Source organism: Doryrhamphus excisus, chromosome 14 (assembly GCF_030265055.1).
Source record: "Doryrhamphus excisus isolate RoL2022-K1 chromosome 14, RoL_Dexc_1.0, whole genome shotgun sequence".
Taxonomy (NCBI): Eukaryota; Metazoa; Chordata; class Actinopteri; order Syngnathiformes; family Syngnathidae; genus Doryrhamphus; species Doryrhamphus excisus.
Window position 1 is genome coordinate 20344333 of NC_080479.1, and position 12941 is coordinate 20357273.

Consider the following 12941-nt stretch of genomic DNA (forward strand, 5'->3'; position numbering starts at 1 on the left):
AAAACACCAGAAACCTCACACACACTCATCAGGGGCCCCACAAGCACCCAAAAATGGCATAAAATGCCAGATTTAAATTTTGTGATTTTTGAAAAAAACGTAAGGGGTTAGTATGTCGTTTTTTTCAATTTTTTCAACTTGCTGAAAATGCACTTTTCTGGTCAAAAAAACACCAGAAACCTCACACACACTCAACAGGGGGCCCAGAAGAGCCCAAAAATGGCATAAAATGCCAAAGTTTGAGGGTGTTGATTTTTGAAAAAAACGTAAGGGGTTAGTATGTCGTTTTTTTCAATTTTTTCAACTTGCTGAAAATGCACTTTTCTGGTCAAAAAAACACCAGAAACCTCACACACACTCAACAGGGGGCCCAGAAGAGCCTAAAAATGGCATAAAATGCCAAATTTTGAGGGTGTTGATTTTTGAAAAAAACGTAAGGGGTTAGTATGTCGTTTTTTTCAATTTTTCCAACTTGCTGAAAATGCACTTTTCTGGTCAAAAAAACACCAGAAACCTCACACACACTCATCAGGGGCCCCACAAGCACCCACAAATGGCATAAAATGCCAGATTTAAATTTTGTGATTTTTGAAAAAAACGTAAGGGGTTAGTATGTCGTTTTTTTCAATTTTTTCAACTTGCTGAAAATGCACTTTTCTGGTCAAAAAAACACCAGAAACCTCACACACACTCAACAGGGGGCCCAGAAGAGCCCAAAAATGGCATAAAATGCCAAAGTTTGAGGGTGTTGATTTTTGAAAAAAACGTAAGGGGTTAGTATGTGGTTTTTTTCAATTTTTTCAACTTGCTGAAAATGCACTTTTCTGGTCAAAAAAACACCAGAAACCTCACACACACTCAACAGGGGCCCCACAAGCACCCAAAAATGGCATAAAATGCCAGATTTAAATTTTGTGATTTTTGAAAAAAACGTAAGGGGTTAGTATGTCGTTTTTTTCAATTTTTTCAACTTGCTGAAAATGCACTTTTCTGGTCAAAAAAACACCAGAAACCTCACACACACTCAACAGGGGGCCCAGAAGAGCCCAAAAATGGCATAAAATGCCAAAGTTTGAGGGTGTTGATTTTTGAAAAAAACGTAAGGGGTTAGTATGTCGTTTTTTTCAATTTTTTCAACTTGCTGAAAATGCACTTTTCTGGTCAAAAAAACACCAGAAACCTCACACACACTCAACAGGGGCCCCACAAGCACCCAAAAATGGCATAAAATGCCAGATTTAAATTTTGTGATTTTTGAAAAAAACGTAAGGGGTTAGTATGTCGTTTTTTTCAATTTTTTCAACTTGCTGAAAATGCACTTTTCTGGTCAAAAAAACACCAGAAACCTCACACACACTCAACAGGGGGCCCAGAAGAGCCTAAAAATGGCATAAAATGCCAAATTTTGAGGGTGTTGATTTTTGAAAAAAACGTAAGGGGTTAGTATGTCGTTTTTTTCAATTTTTTCAACTTGCTGAAAATGCACTTTTCTGGTCAAAAAAACACCAGAAACCTCACACACACTCAACAGGGGGCCCAGAAGAGCCCAAAAATGGCATAAAATGCCAAAGTTTGAGGGTGTTGATTTTTGAAAAAAACGTAAGGGGTTAGTATGTCGTTTTTTTCAATTTTTTCAACTTGCTGAAAATGCACTTTTCTGGTCAAAAAAACACCAGAAACCTCACACACACTCAACAGGGGGCCCAGAAGAGCCCAAAAATGGCATAAAATGACAAAGTTTGAGGGTGTTGATTTTTGAAAAAAACGTAAGGGGTTAGTATGTCGTTTTTTTCAATTTTTTCAACTTGCTGAAAATGCACTTTTCTGGTCAAAAAAACACCAGAAACCTCACACACACTCATCAGGGGCCCCACAAGCACCCAAAAATGGCATAAAATGCCAGATTTAAATTTTGTGATTTTTGAAAAAAACGTAAGGGGTTAGTATGTCGTTTTTTTCAATTTTTTCAACTTGCTGAAAATGCACTTTTCTGGTCAAAAAAACACCAGAAACCTCACACACACTCAACAGGGGGCCCAGAAGAGCCCAAAAATGGCATAAAATGCCAAAGTTTGAGGGTGTTGATTTTTGAAAAAAACGTAAGGGGTTAGTATGTCGTTTTTTTCAATTTTTTCAACTTGCTGAAAATGCACTTTTCTGGTCAAAAAAACACCAGAAACCTCACACACACTCAACAGGGGGCCCAGAAGAGCCTAAAAATGGCATAAAATGCCAAATTTTGAGGGTGTTGATTTTTTAAAAAAACGTAAGGGGTTAGTATGTCGTTTTTTTCAATTTTTTCAACTTGCTGAAAATGCACTTTTCTGGTCAAAAAAACACCAGAAACCTCACACACACTCAACAGGGGGCCCAGAAGAGCCCAAAAATGGCATAAAATGCCAAAGTTTGAGGGTGTTGATTTTTGAAAAAAACGTAAGGGGTTAGTATGTCGTTTTTTTCAATTTTTTCAACTTGCTGAAAATGCACTTTTCTGGTCAAAAAAACACCAGAAACCTCACACACACTCAACAGGGGGCCCAGAAGAGCCCAAAAATGGCATAAAATGCCAAAGTTTGAGGGTGTTGATTTTTGAAAAAAACGTAAGGGGTTAGTATGTCGTTTTTTTCAATTTTTTCAACTTGCTGAAAATGCACTTTTCTGGTCAAAAAAACACCAGAAACCTCACACACACTCATCAGGGGCCCCACAAGCACCCAAAAATGGCATAAAATGCCAGATTTAAATTTTGTGATTTTTGAAAAAAACGTAAGGGGTTAGTATGTCGTTTTTTTCAATTTTTTCAACTTGCTGAAAATGCACTTTTCTGGTCAAAAAAACACCAGAAACCTCACACACACTCAACAGGGGGCCCAGAAGAGCCCAAAATGGCATAAAATGCCAAAGTTTGAGGGTGTTGATTTTTGAAAAAAACGTAAGGGGTTAGTATGTCGTTTTTTCAATTTTTTCAACTTGCTGAAAATGCACTTTTCTGGTCAAAAAAACACCAGAAACCTCACACACACTCAACAGGGGGCCCAGAAGAGCCCAAAAATGGCATAAAATGACAAAGTTTGAGGGTGTTGATTTTTGAAAAAAACGTAAGGGGTTAGTATGTCGTTTTTTTCAATTTTTCCAATTTGCTGAAAATGCACTTTTCTGGTCAAAAAAACACCAGAAACCTCACACACACTCATCAGGGGCCCCACAAGCACCCAAAAATGGCATAAAATGCCAGATTTAAATTTTGTGATTTTTGAAAAAAACGTAAGGGGTTAGTATGTCCTTTTTTTCAATTTTTTCAACTTGCTGAAAATGCACTTTTCTGGTCAAAAAAACACCAGAAACCTCACACACACTCATCAGGTGCCCCACAAGCACCCAAAAATGGCATAAAATGCCAGATTTAAATTTTGTGATTTTTGAAAAAAACGTAAGGGGTTAGTATGTCGTTTTTTTCAATTTTTTCAACTTGCTGAAAATGCACTTTTCTGGTCAAAAAAACACCAGAAACCTCACACACACTCAACAGGGGCCCCACAAGCACCCAAAAATGGCATAAAATGCCATATTTAAATTTTGTGATTTTTGAAAAAAACGTAAGGGGTTAGTATGTCGTTTTTTTCAATTTTTTCAACTTGCTGAAAATGCACTTTTCTGGTCAAAAAAACACCAGAAACCTCACACACACTCAACAGGGGGCCCAGAAGAGCCCAAAAATGGCATAAAATGACAAAGTTTGAGGGTGTTGATTTTTGAAAAAAACGTAAGGGGTTAGTATGTCGTTTTTTTCAATTTTTTCAACTTGCTGAAAATGCACTTTTCTGGTCAAAAAAACACCAGAAACCTCACACACACTCAACAGGGGGCCCAGAAAAGCCCAAAAATGGCATAAAATGCCAAAGTTTGAGGGTGTTGATTTTTGAAAAAAACGTAAGGGGTTAGTATGTCGTTTTTTTCAATTTTTCCAACTTGCTGAAAATGCACTTTTCTGGTCAAAAAAACACCAGAAACCTCACACACACTCATCAGGGGCCCCACAAGCACCCAAAAATGGCATAAAATGCCAGATTTAAATTTTGTGATTTTTGAAAAAAACGTAAGGGGTTAGTATGTCGTTTTTTTCAATTTTTTCAACTTGCTGAAAATGCACTTTTCTGGTCAAAAAAACACCAAAAACCTCACACACACTCATCAGGGGCCCCACAAGCACCCAAAAATGACATAAAATGCCAGATTTAAATTTTGTGATTTTTGAAAAAAACGTAAGGGGTTAGTATGTCGTTTTTTTCCATTTTTTCAACTTGCTGAAAATGCACTTTTCTGGTCAAAAAAACAGCGGAAACCTCACACACACTCAACAGGGGGCCCAGAAGAGCCAAAAAATGGCATAAAATGCCAAAGTTTGAGGGTGTTGATTTTTGAAAAAAACGTAAGGGGTTAGTATGTCGTTTTTTTAAATTTTTTCAACTTGCTGAAAATGCACTTTTCTGGTCAAAAAAACACCAGAAACCTCACACACACTCATCAGGGGCCCCACAAGCACCCAAAAATGGCATAAAATGCCAGATTTAAATTTTGTGATTTTTGAAAAAAACGTAAGGGGTTAGTATGTGGTTTTTTTCAATTTTTTCAACTTGCTGAAAATGCACTTTTCTGGTCAAAAAAACACCAGAAACCTCACACACACTCAACAGGGGGCCCAGAAGAGCCCAAAAATGGCATACAATGCCAAAGTTTGAGGGTGTTGATTTTTGAAAAAAAACGTAACGTATGTCGTTTTTTTCAATTTTTCCAACTTGCTGAAAATGCACTTTTCTTGTCAAAAAAACACCAGAAACCTCACACACACTCATCAGGGGCCCCACAAGCACCCAAAAATGGCATAAAATGCCAGATTTAAATTTTGTGATTTTTGAAAAAAACGTAAGGGGTTAGTATGTCGTTTTTTTCAATTTTTCCAACTTGCTGAAAATGCACTTTTCTGGTCAAAAAAACACCAGAAACCTCACACACACTCATCAGGGGCCCCACAAGCACCCAAAAATGGCATAAAATGCCAGATTTAAATTTTGTGATTTTTGAAAAAAACGTAAGGGGTTAGTATGTCGTTTTTTTCAATTTTTTCAACTTGCTGAAAATGCACTTTTCTGGTCAAAAAAACAGGGGAAACCTCACACACACTCAACAGGGGCCCCAGAAGGACTCAAAAACGGCATAAAATGCCAGACTTAAATTTTGTGATTTTTGAAAAAAACGTAAGGGGTTAGTATGTCGTTTTTTTCAATTTTTTCAACTTGCTGAAAATGCACTTTTCTGGTCAAAAAAACACCAGAAACCTCACACACACTCATCAGGGGCCCCACAAGCACCCAAAAATGGCATAAAATGCCATATTTAAATTTTGTGATTTTTGAAAAAAACGTAAGGGGTTAGTATGTGGTTTTTTTCAATTTTTTCAACTTGCTGAAAATGCACTTTTCTGGTCAAAAAAACACCAGAAACCTCACACACACTCAACAGGGGGCCCAGAAGAGCCCAAAAATGGCATACAATGCCAAAGTTTGAGGGTGTTGATTTTTGAAAAAAAACGTAACGTATGTCGTTTTTTTCAATTTTTCCAACTTGCTGAAAATGCACTTTTCTTGTCAAAAAAACACCAGAAACCTCACACACACTCATCAGGGGCCCCACAAGCACCCAAAAATGGCATAAAATGCCAGATTTAAATTTTGTGATTTTTGAAAAAAACGTAAGGGGTTAGTATGTCGTTTTTTTCAATTTTTCCAACTTGCTGAAAATGCACTTTTCTGGTCAAAAAAACACCAGAAACCTCACACACACTCATCAGGGGCCCCACAAGCACCCAAAAATGGCATAAAATGCCAGATTTAAATTTTGTGATTTTTGAAAAAAACGTAAGGGGTTAGTATGTCGTTTTTTTCAATTTTTTCAACTTGCTGAAAATGCACTTTTCTGGTCAAAAAAAAACAGCGGAAACCTCACACACACTCATCAGGGGCCCCACAAGCACCCAAAAATGGCATAAAATGCCAGTGTTTGAATTTTGCCATTTTGGAAAATAACGTAAGGGGTTAGTATGTCGTTTTTTTCAGTTTTTTCGACTGGCTTCTAACGCACTTTTCTGGTGGAAAAAACAGGGGAAACCTCACACACACTCAACAGGGGCCCCAGAAGGACCCAAAAACGGCATAAAATGCCAGTGTTTGACTTTTGCCATTTTTGAAAAAAACGTAAGGGGTTAGTATGTCGTTTTTTTCAGTTTTTTCAACTTGTACTAGATAGTGTAAGTGTAGCTAAGGTAAGACTAGCTAGTGTAAGACTATCACGCTATCAGGCGGATGTGCCACGGCCCACACAGACGCGCCAGGGCATACACGGACACTATGGCTGAGAGAGGGACACCATGACTGAGACGGAGTGAAAAGGGTTCTCTCATTGTGTGGAAGTGGTATGATTTCTGCTTCCTTGTCCTTCTTCCCCACCCCGTTTTGTTATGGCAGTGGTGTCTGGAAGCAGTAAACATAAATACAGGAGGGATTACCGTATTTGTTTTTTGGGAGTTAGGAGAAGAGATAGCGGTTTATGGAGCTGCCTTGTGGCTTCCTTTCAGCTTTTCAAGTGCTAGCTGTTGTGGAATTGTAATGCGAGTAATTCTGGACGTGATGGATGCACGAATATATGAACCAATATGTGAACGAATATATGAACCAATATTTGAACAAATATATGTATGACCAAATATATGAGCGAATATGTGAACTAATGTGAACGAATATATGAAATAATATATGAAATAATGTATGAACGAGGGCGGCAAGGCGGTCTAGTGGTTAGCGCGCAGACCTCACAGCTAGGAGACCAGGGTTCAATTCCACCCTCGGGCATCTCTGTGTGGGTTTTCTCTCTTTTTGCATGTTCTCCCCGTGCATGCGTGGGTTTTCTCCGGGTACTCCGGTTTCCTCCCCCATTCCAAAAACATGCTAGGTTAATTAGCCACTCCAAATTGTCCATAGGTATGAATGTGAGTGTGAATGGTTGTTTGTCTATATGTGCCCTGTGATTGGCTGGCCACCAGTCCAAGGTGGACCCCGCCTCTTGCCCCTCTTGCTCCAGCACCCCCGCGACCCTCGTGAGGAAAAGCGGTAGAAAATGAATGATTGAATGAATATATGAACGAATATACGATTGAGCGAATATATGAACAAATATAGTATGAACGAATATACGATTGAGCGAATATATGAACAAATATATGAACGAATATACGATTGAGCGAATATATGAACAAATATATGAACGAATATACGATTGAGCGAATATATGAACAAATATATGAACGAATATACGATTGAGCGAATATATGAACAAATATATGAACGACTATATGAGCGAATATAGTATGAAGGAATATGAAGATAGTGAATGTACAAGCTAAGCCTTGGCGGAGGTCTCTTTAGCATCGCGTGTGGAATGATGTCCACGATCTGGTACTCACAGCCTTTGTCGTGGCGGCGTGTCCGGGTGTGGCCGTAGGGGGGCGCTGCGTGTTCCTCCCCGTCTGCGTGGTCCTCAATGGACAGTCGGCTCTCCACGGGAGTTTCCTGACTGGAGCGCCGTACGATGTTGACCTGTGGAGTGAACCCCATGCCGGCTCTCTCGGAGATCCAGGGGGACTCCGCCACTTCTTCCTCCTCCTCCCCCTCCTCCTCGTCGTCCGCCAACGAGCCGTCTCCCTTGCTGTCCCGCTGCGGCTCCAAGAGCTCATCTCTCCACTTGTCTCCCTCGGGCATGCTCTCCCTCCACTTGGCTTTGCTCAGCCCGTCGTCTTCGTCGTGAGCCTCGGACGGATCCCGGCTGACCCCACTGACCCCGGTGTCCTTCTCCTCTGACTCGGACTGTCCCATCCCGGAGGAGACGGCGTCCATCTCCTGTGTCTTCTCGTCTTTGTCTCCAGGCCAGGGCAGAGTGGCATCCTCCAGGAGATGACAGCCTGCGGCTTCCTGTTCCTCCTCGCACGTCTTCTTCACGCCGTCTGACGTCTTGGCACTTCCTGCTCGCTGACCACTGTTGGTCAAGAGCTTCGTCTCCTCATCGGGGGCTTGGACAGACATACTTTGTCAAAATAGGAAGTGTGTATTTGGTCTTGTGGGAATGGATGTGGAGCAGTGAAAGGGCCGTCAGAAGCACATCTTCCGTAGCATGAATGCCATCACTGAGTTCACCATCAGGCGTCCTGACAGGACAAACAAATTTCAGTAAGCGGAACAACCGAGCAGCCTGTTTTACCCGTTTGTAATGGCGCCCCCTGGTGGTGGCCAATGCGGTTAATCATTGACCGCCTTTCTATCTTGGCGCTCTTGGGAAATGAAGTAAATATATCATTAATTACTCAATGCCAAAAAGGCGGACTTTGTGTAAAAAACACGCACACCGAGTGTCTCAATGACTCGTTAAATATGACACGTTTTGGTGTTGGTGGTAAAATAGTTCGTGAAGTGTTTAGATAAGAGGCCTGTTCGCTGTGTTTGGACCCGACGGCTATGCTAGCTCACCAGCAACAACGTAGGAATGTGGCTTCAACATGACCACGAAGATTACTTTCATTAAGTTGGACTCTTTGAGCCAAGAGTGACACTATTATTATTACTATTATGCCGACTCACCTGTGTCTATTCCACCGACAGCGCAACTGAGAGTAAAAGTTTGGACTGTTTGTTTCTCCTCCCTGACAGGAAGTGCGGACTCGCGGGGCAGGTGTGGCAGGTGCGCCTCCGCTCCAGAGCAGGTGAGCGCGAAGAGGTCCCACTCTGCTCTGCTGCGAGTCATCTGTCGTCAAAGGCTGGTGAAGGTAAGGAAGTGTTTTGGGAACGTTCGTGTTTGCCCAGGGAGGGCTAATCAATCAATTCCAATCAATAACCAGGCAACACATTAAAACAACAAGGTCAACGTTTTATTTCAAGAACATATTTTACAAATTATTGGCTTCTTGTTGAAAACACAAAAATCCTTTCATTTTTCCCCAAGGTTTGAATTTGAATGGATTTGTATTTTTTTCTCTTTTCATGAAAACAATCATTGACATGATGTGATTGACAAGTTGGCCGTTAAACGTCTTTCAGTGACCCGAGCATTAAATGAAGCTGAAGACACAAATAATTCCAAGGTAAAAAAGCCAAAAACAAAGACTTGAATCTCCTGATAGTATGAAAAATATCCAACAGCTACGTGGGGAGGGAGGGAAGGGGGGGGGGGTAGAGGGAGGGGGTGAGAGACACACACACACTAATGTGAAAAACATTTACAAATGAAAAGTCCAAATAGAGGGAGAAATCTTCATGGCAGGAAGGCGTTTAAACAGAGCACACGTTTGTGTTTTTTTGTCAAGCAATAATACATGTGACTAAAAGCCAGAAGTAAAAAAAAAGAAAAAAAAAGCCGAGGTACATTCAAAGCTTTGGCTATCAATGAAAGGTGTCAATAACCGTTCCGTCCTGCTACCAGCCAGACTAAGTCGGAAGGAAAGAAAAGCACACAAAAGATTTGGACTAAACATGGCGCCACACTGAAGCTTTTAGTCTTCAGCTGAGCTAAACTAGGAAATGTGCTGGTGGAAATCATCTTACCAAGTTATTTTTTTTGTCGTTTTTCTCAGCGTCTTGAGGACGCTTCTGGGTGTTAAAAAGCAAAAGCAAAAGCAAAGATTCTCTAGGGTTTATTTGGACTACAAATGGCCTGGCACACTATCTTAGTGGACTACATCTAGCTAAGACAACTAAAATCTAAAAGAATCCCAAAAAGTTCTAGTAAGACTTAATGTCAAAGAAATAAAAGGTTAGTCGGTAGAAGAATAGCTAAGTTACCAGACTAAAATGTTTTGTTTTTTCATATGGATCACAACTACAAGTGTACACCTTGACTTGTTTCAAGTCCTCCAAGACCCCAGCTTGTGGATTGTTCATCAAGCCTGGTCAGCGCAGCGTCGAAGGGGGGGGGGGGGGGTGTCACTCCTGAGCATCCCCGTCCTCCATCTCTAGGCGCCCCTCGTCTTCCCCGTCGTCAGCGGGCAGGTCTGCCACTTGTTCCTCCTCGGCGTCTGCGGTGGCGGCGTCGGTGTCGGAATGGTTCCAGGGCTCGCTGTCGTGGTGGCCCTCCTTCTGGACTTTGCTCTTGTTGACCGATCCCTTGGGGCGGCCCCTTTTCCGCGGCGTGCCGTCTGCACCTAATGTGGGCTTGGGGGGGCGCGGCGTGGGGTTGGGGTTGCGCAAGTGGGCGCCTCTCTTGGATTCTGACTTGCGAGGTCGACCCGGGGTGCGGCGCGGGGCTTCTGGGGCTCCTTCTGGAGGCTCCACAAGAGGATACTTCCGGGGCCTCCCGAGGGGCTTCCATACTTTTGGCTTAGGGGACTCCCCCGTTGCGGGATACTTTCTTGGACGGCCTCTTTTTCGTGGGGGGCCATCATACTTGCGTAAGTGGGCACCTTTTTTAGCTTCCAACTTGCGCGGGCGACCTCGGCCCCGGTTCGGACCTCGCCCCCGCTTCGGACCTCCTCCGGCTGGCCCCGGGCTAGCAGACAGGGGATGCTTCCTTGGCCTGCCCAGAGGTTTCCACACACGTGGCTTTTTGGACTCCTCGGTGGATGATGGCAAGGGGTACTTCCTCGGACGGCCCCTGCGGGACATCTCCTTTCTGGGTCGCCCACGCTTCCCCGTCTTTCGGGGAAGGCGTATCTCCAACCTGGAAGGAGGGATATGCTTTCTGCGTGGGCGTCCTGCTTGAAAGTGGACCTCAAGAAAGGGGTTCTTGTTCATGGAACCTTTTGGACGTCCTCGCCCTCTCTTAGGGCGCAGAGGGTCATCTGCTGGCATTTGCTTCCGCTCCGAGCTACTCTTCCTTGGTCTTCCTCTGCCCCTTGGAGTCTTTGGGACTCCGTTGTCATCCAACTCCACCTCCTTGCTCTGAGGTGTCTTTTTGCCAGAACCTTTCGGTCGGCCTCTCTTCTTCGGTGCCCATTCGTAACTTTCATCATCACTGGAGATGTTTTCCGCTTTGCGCTTACCAGATCCCTTGGGGCGACCCCGTCCCCTTTTCGGTTCCTCGGAGCCGCTGTTGTTTGGAGCCTTTTCGGCAGAGCGTTTGCTCATGGACCCCTTTGGCCTGCCTCTCTTTTTGGGAGTGTACTCTTCCCCGCTGTCCAAAGTCTTGAATCCCAGTGCGGGTCCACTGTTGGAAATGCCAGACACGAGCTCCATGAGGTTTAAATCTGGAATGCTGACCTGCAGCTTCTTAGAACCTTTGGGTCTTCCCCTGCCTCTTTTCACAAAACCGTTATCGGAATTTTCTTCGCCGGACTCTTCTTTGTTTAGAATGTCTCCTTGTTCCTCAATCACTGTCAATGCTTCTTCCATTCCGCTGTCCGCTCGGACTGCAATTAGATGGGCATCTGGAACGCACACATTACAATGATGATCACAAAACAAGTAGTCTCAGGTTAAGGCAGGAGGAGGCACTGAGGCGGTACTACTGGTGCTGCCCTCTGCTGGCCAGTAGAAAAAAAAATGCAAATACACAATCAATGATTGTGTTAGTTGATATGGCTAACATGATATGATATCACTGAATACTATCACATCTGACGTGAGCTTCATTCATTTTGGCAACAAAATATCCAAGCACAAACTGCAGTTAAAACCTGGAGAATTATTCCCGTTCTTACTTTTTGGAGTACTTTTTGTGGTTGAATAAGACTCAAACCGTACGTTTAAATGCAATTCATTTTAACCAATACATATTTTAAAATGATCACTATTAAGCCACATTAAAACTTGTATTTTTTTTATTTAAGTGTGATAATCTGCGTAATTGGCGAAACATAAAAATACTAAATCATTATCAATGTGCCTACAAAAGAAATAAAAAGCTACGTTTAACAGGCCATAATTTGTCGTTTGAGATTGTTTTGTTTTCGCCATTTTCCCGAACAGGAAAAACGGCACCATCACCGCCTCAGAACAAAAAAACGTGCGGAATAATCAAAAATATATTCCAATAATATTTAAAATGGAGGCTTAATATTCCATAAAATATTCTAGGTGCGTAGTATTAATTTATCGCCGCTGTTGCTGTTGTTAGGAGGGCGTGTTTAGCATGACTCGGTCTAATTCCTGGGCAACAACGGCGGGAAGGTGTAGCGCCAGTCAAGTGTTTCGGAAAGTAGCAATAATAACAAGGCAAAAAAACACTTACATTCTCGCTGCGTTCTTAAGCGTTTAGTTACGCGTAACATTAAAAAAAACACCAAAGTGGGCGGTAATATTAGACGAATTAACCGAGGACCCAAGCACACAATTTTATCCAACAATCGCTATGATTATGGAACAGACTGTTTTCCAGGTGATAGTCAGTTTCAAAATCGACAACGGCGGGCAGACGAACAAGCTAGCTGGCAAAGACGAGGTTTTAAAATGCTACATTCGACCGAATGTGAATCACCTACCGTTTGGATAGCCCCAAGATGCCGTTGATTTGATTCAGGACAAAACAGTGAATAAAAGATGTCGACTGGGAAACCTCAAAAAAGCGCCAATTATTATGGCTGTGACGGCGGTAATATATTTGCTATCGTTTCCGGTAGTCCGTCAGTTGGAAGTGCCTCGGGTAGGAACACAAATTTGAATTTGCTTTGGTTCCCAGGTCCCTTTTAGACCGGAACTAAAACCAATGAACAATATGTACTGATTGAAGAAGAAAGTTGAGGAAAGTAGAATGCCATTAAACGTGCGTATAATAATAATAATATTATTTCATAAGAGAAAATAATACAATATATTATTTTTTTGAGAATTTGTTTTTACAGTAGCACACGATATTTCACTCGCTGTATACTGTATATTATATATAAAATATATATATGTACACAATTA

General features: G+C 42.2%; 2 protein-coding genes across 2 annotated transcripts in view; both read right to left on the bottom strand.

Annotated features, from left to right (window-relative positions):
- The window catches only part of LOC131101430 (transmembrane protein 79-like), an 81651-nt gene extending 72787 nt beyond the window's left edge, over positions 1 to 8864 (bottom strand). The window contains exons 1-2 of the mRNA XM_058046576.1: positions 8685 to 8864; positions 7517 to 8254 (exon numbers count right to left, since the gene is read on the bottom strand). Of these exons, the coding sequence (XP_057902559.1) occupies positions 7517 to 8132 (616 nt within the window). The 5' untranslated portion in view covers positions 8133 to 8254; positions 8685 to 8864. The remainder of the gene's footprint in view (positions 1 to 7516; positions 8255 to 8684) is intronic.
- Positions 8865 to 8949: 85 nt separating this feature from the next.
- LOC131101429 (proline-rich protein 2-like) lies at positions 8950 to 12671 on the bottom strand. The gene is made up of 2 exons (XM_058046575.1): positions 12515 to 12671; positions 8950 to 11461 (listed from the first exon to the last, which is right to left on the bottom strand). Exon 2 carries the CDS (start codon positions 11424 to 11426, stop codon positions 10023 to 10025), a length of 1404 nt encoding a protein of 467 aa, XP_057902558.1. The 5' UTR covers positions 11427 to 11461; positions 12515 to 12671; the 3' UTR covers positions 8950 to 10022.
- Between the last annotated feature and the right edge of the window lie 270 nt (positions 12672 to 12941).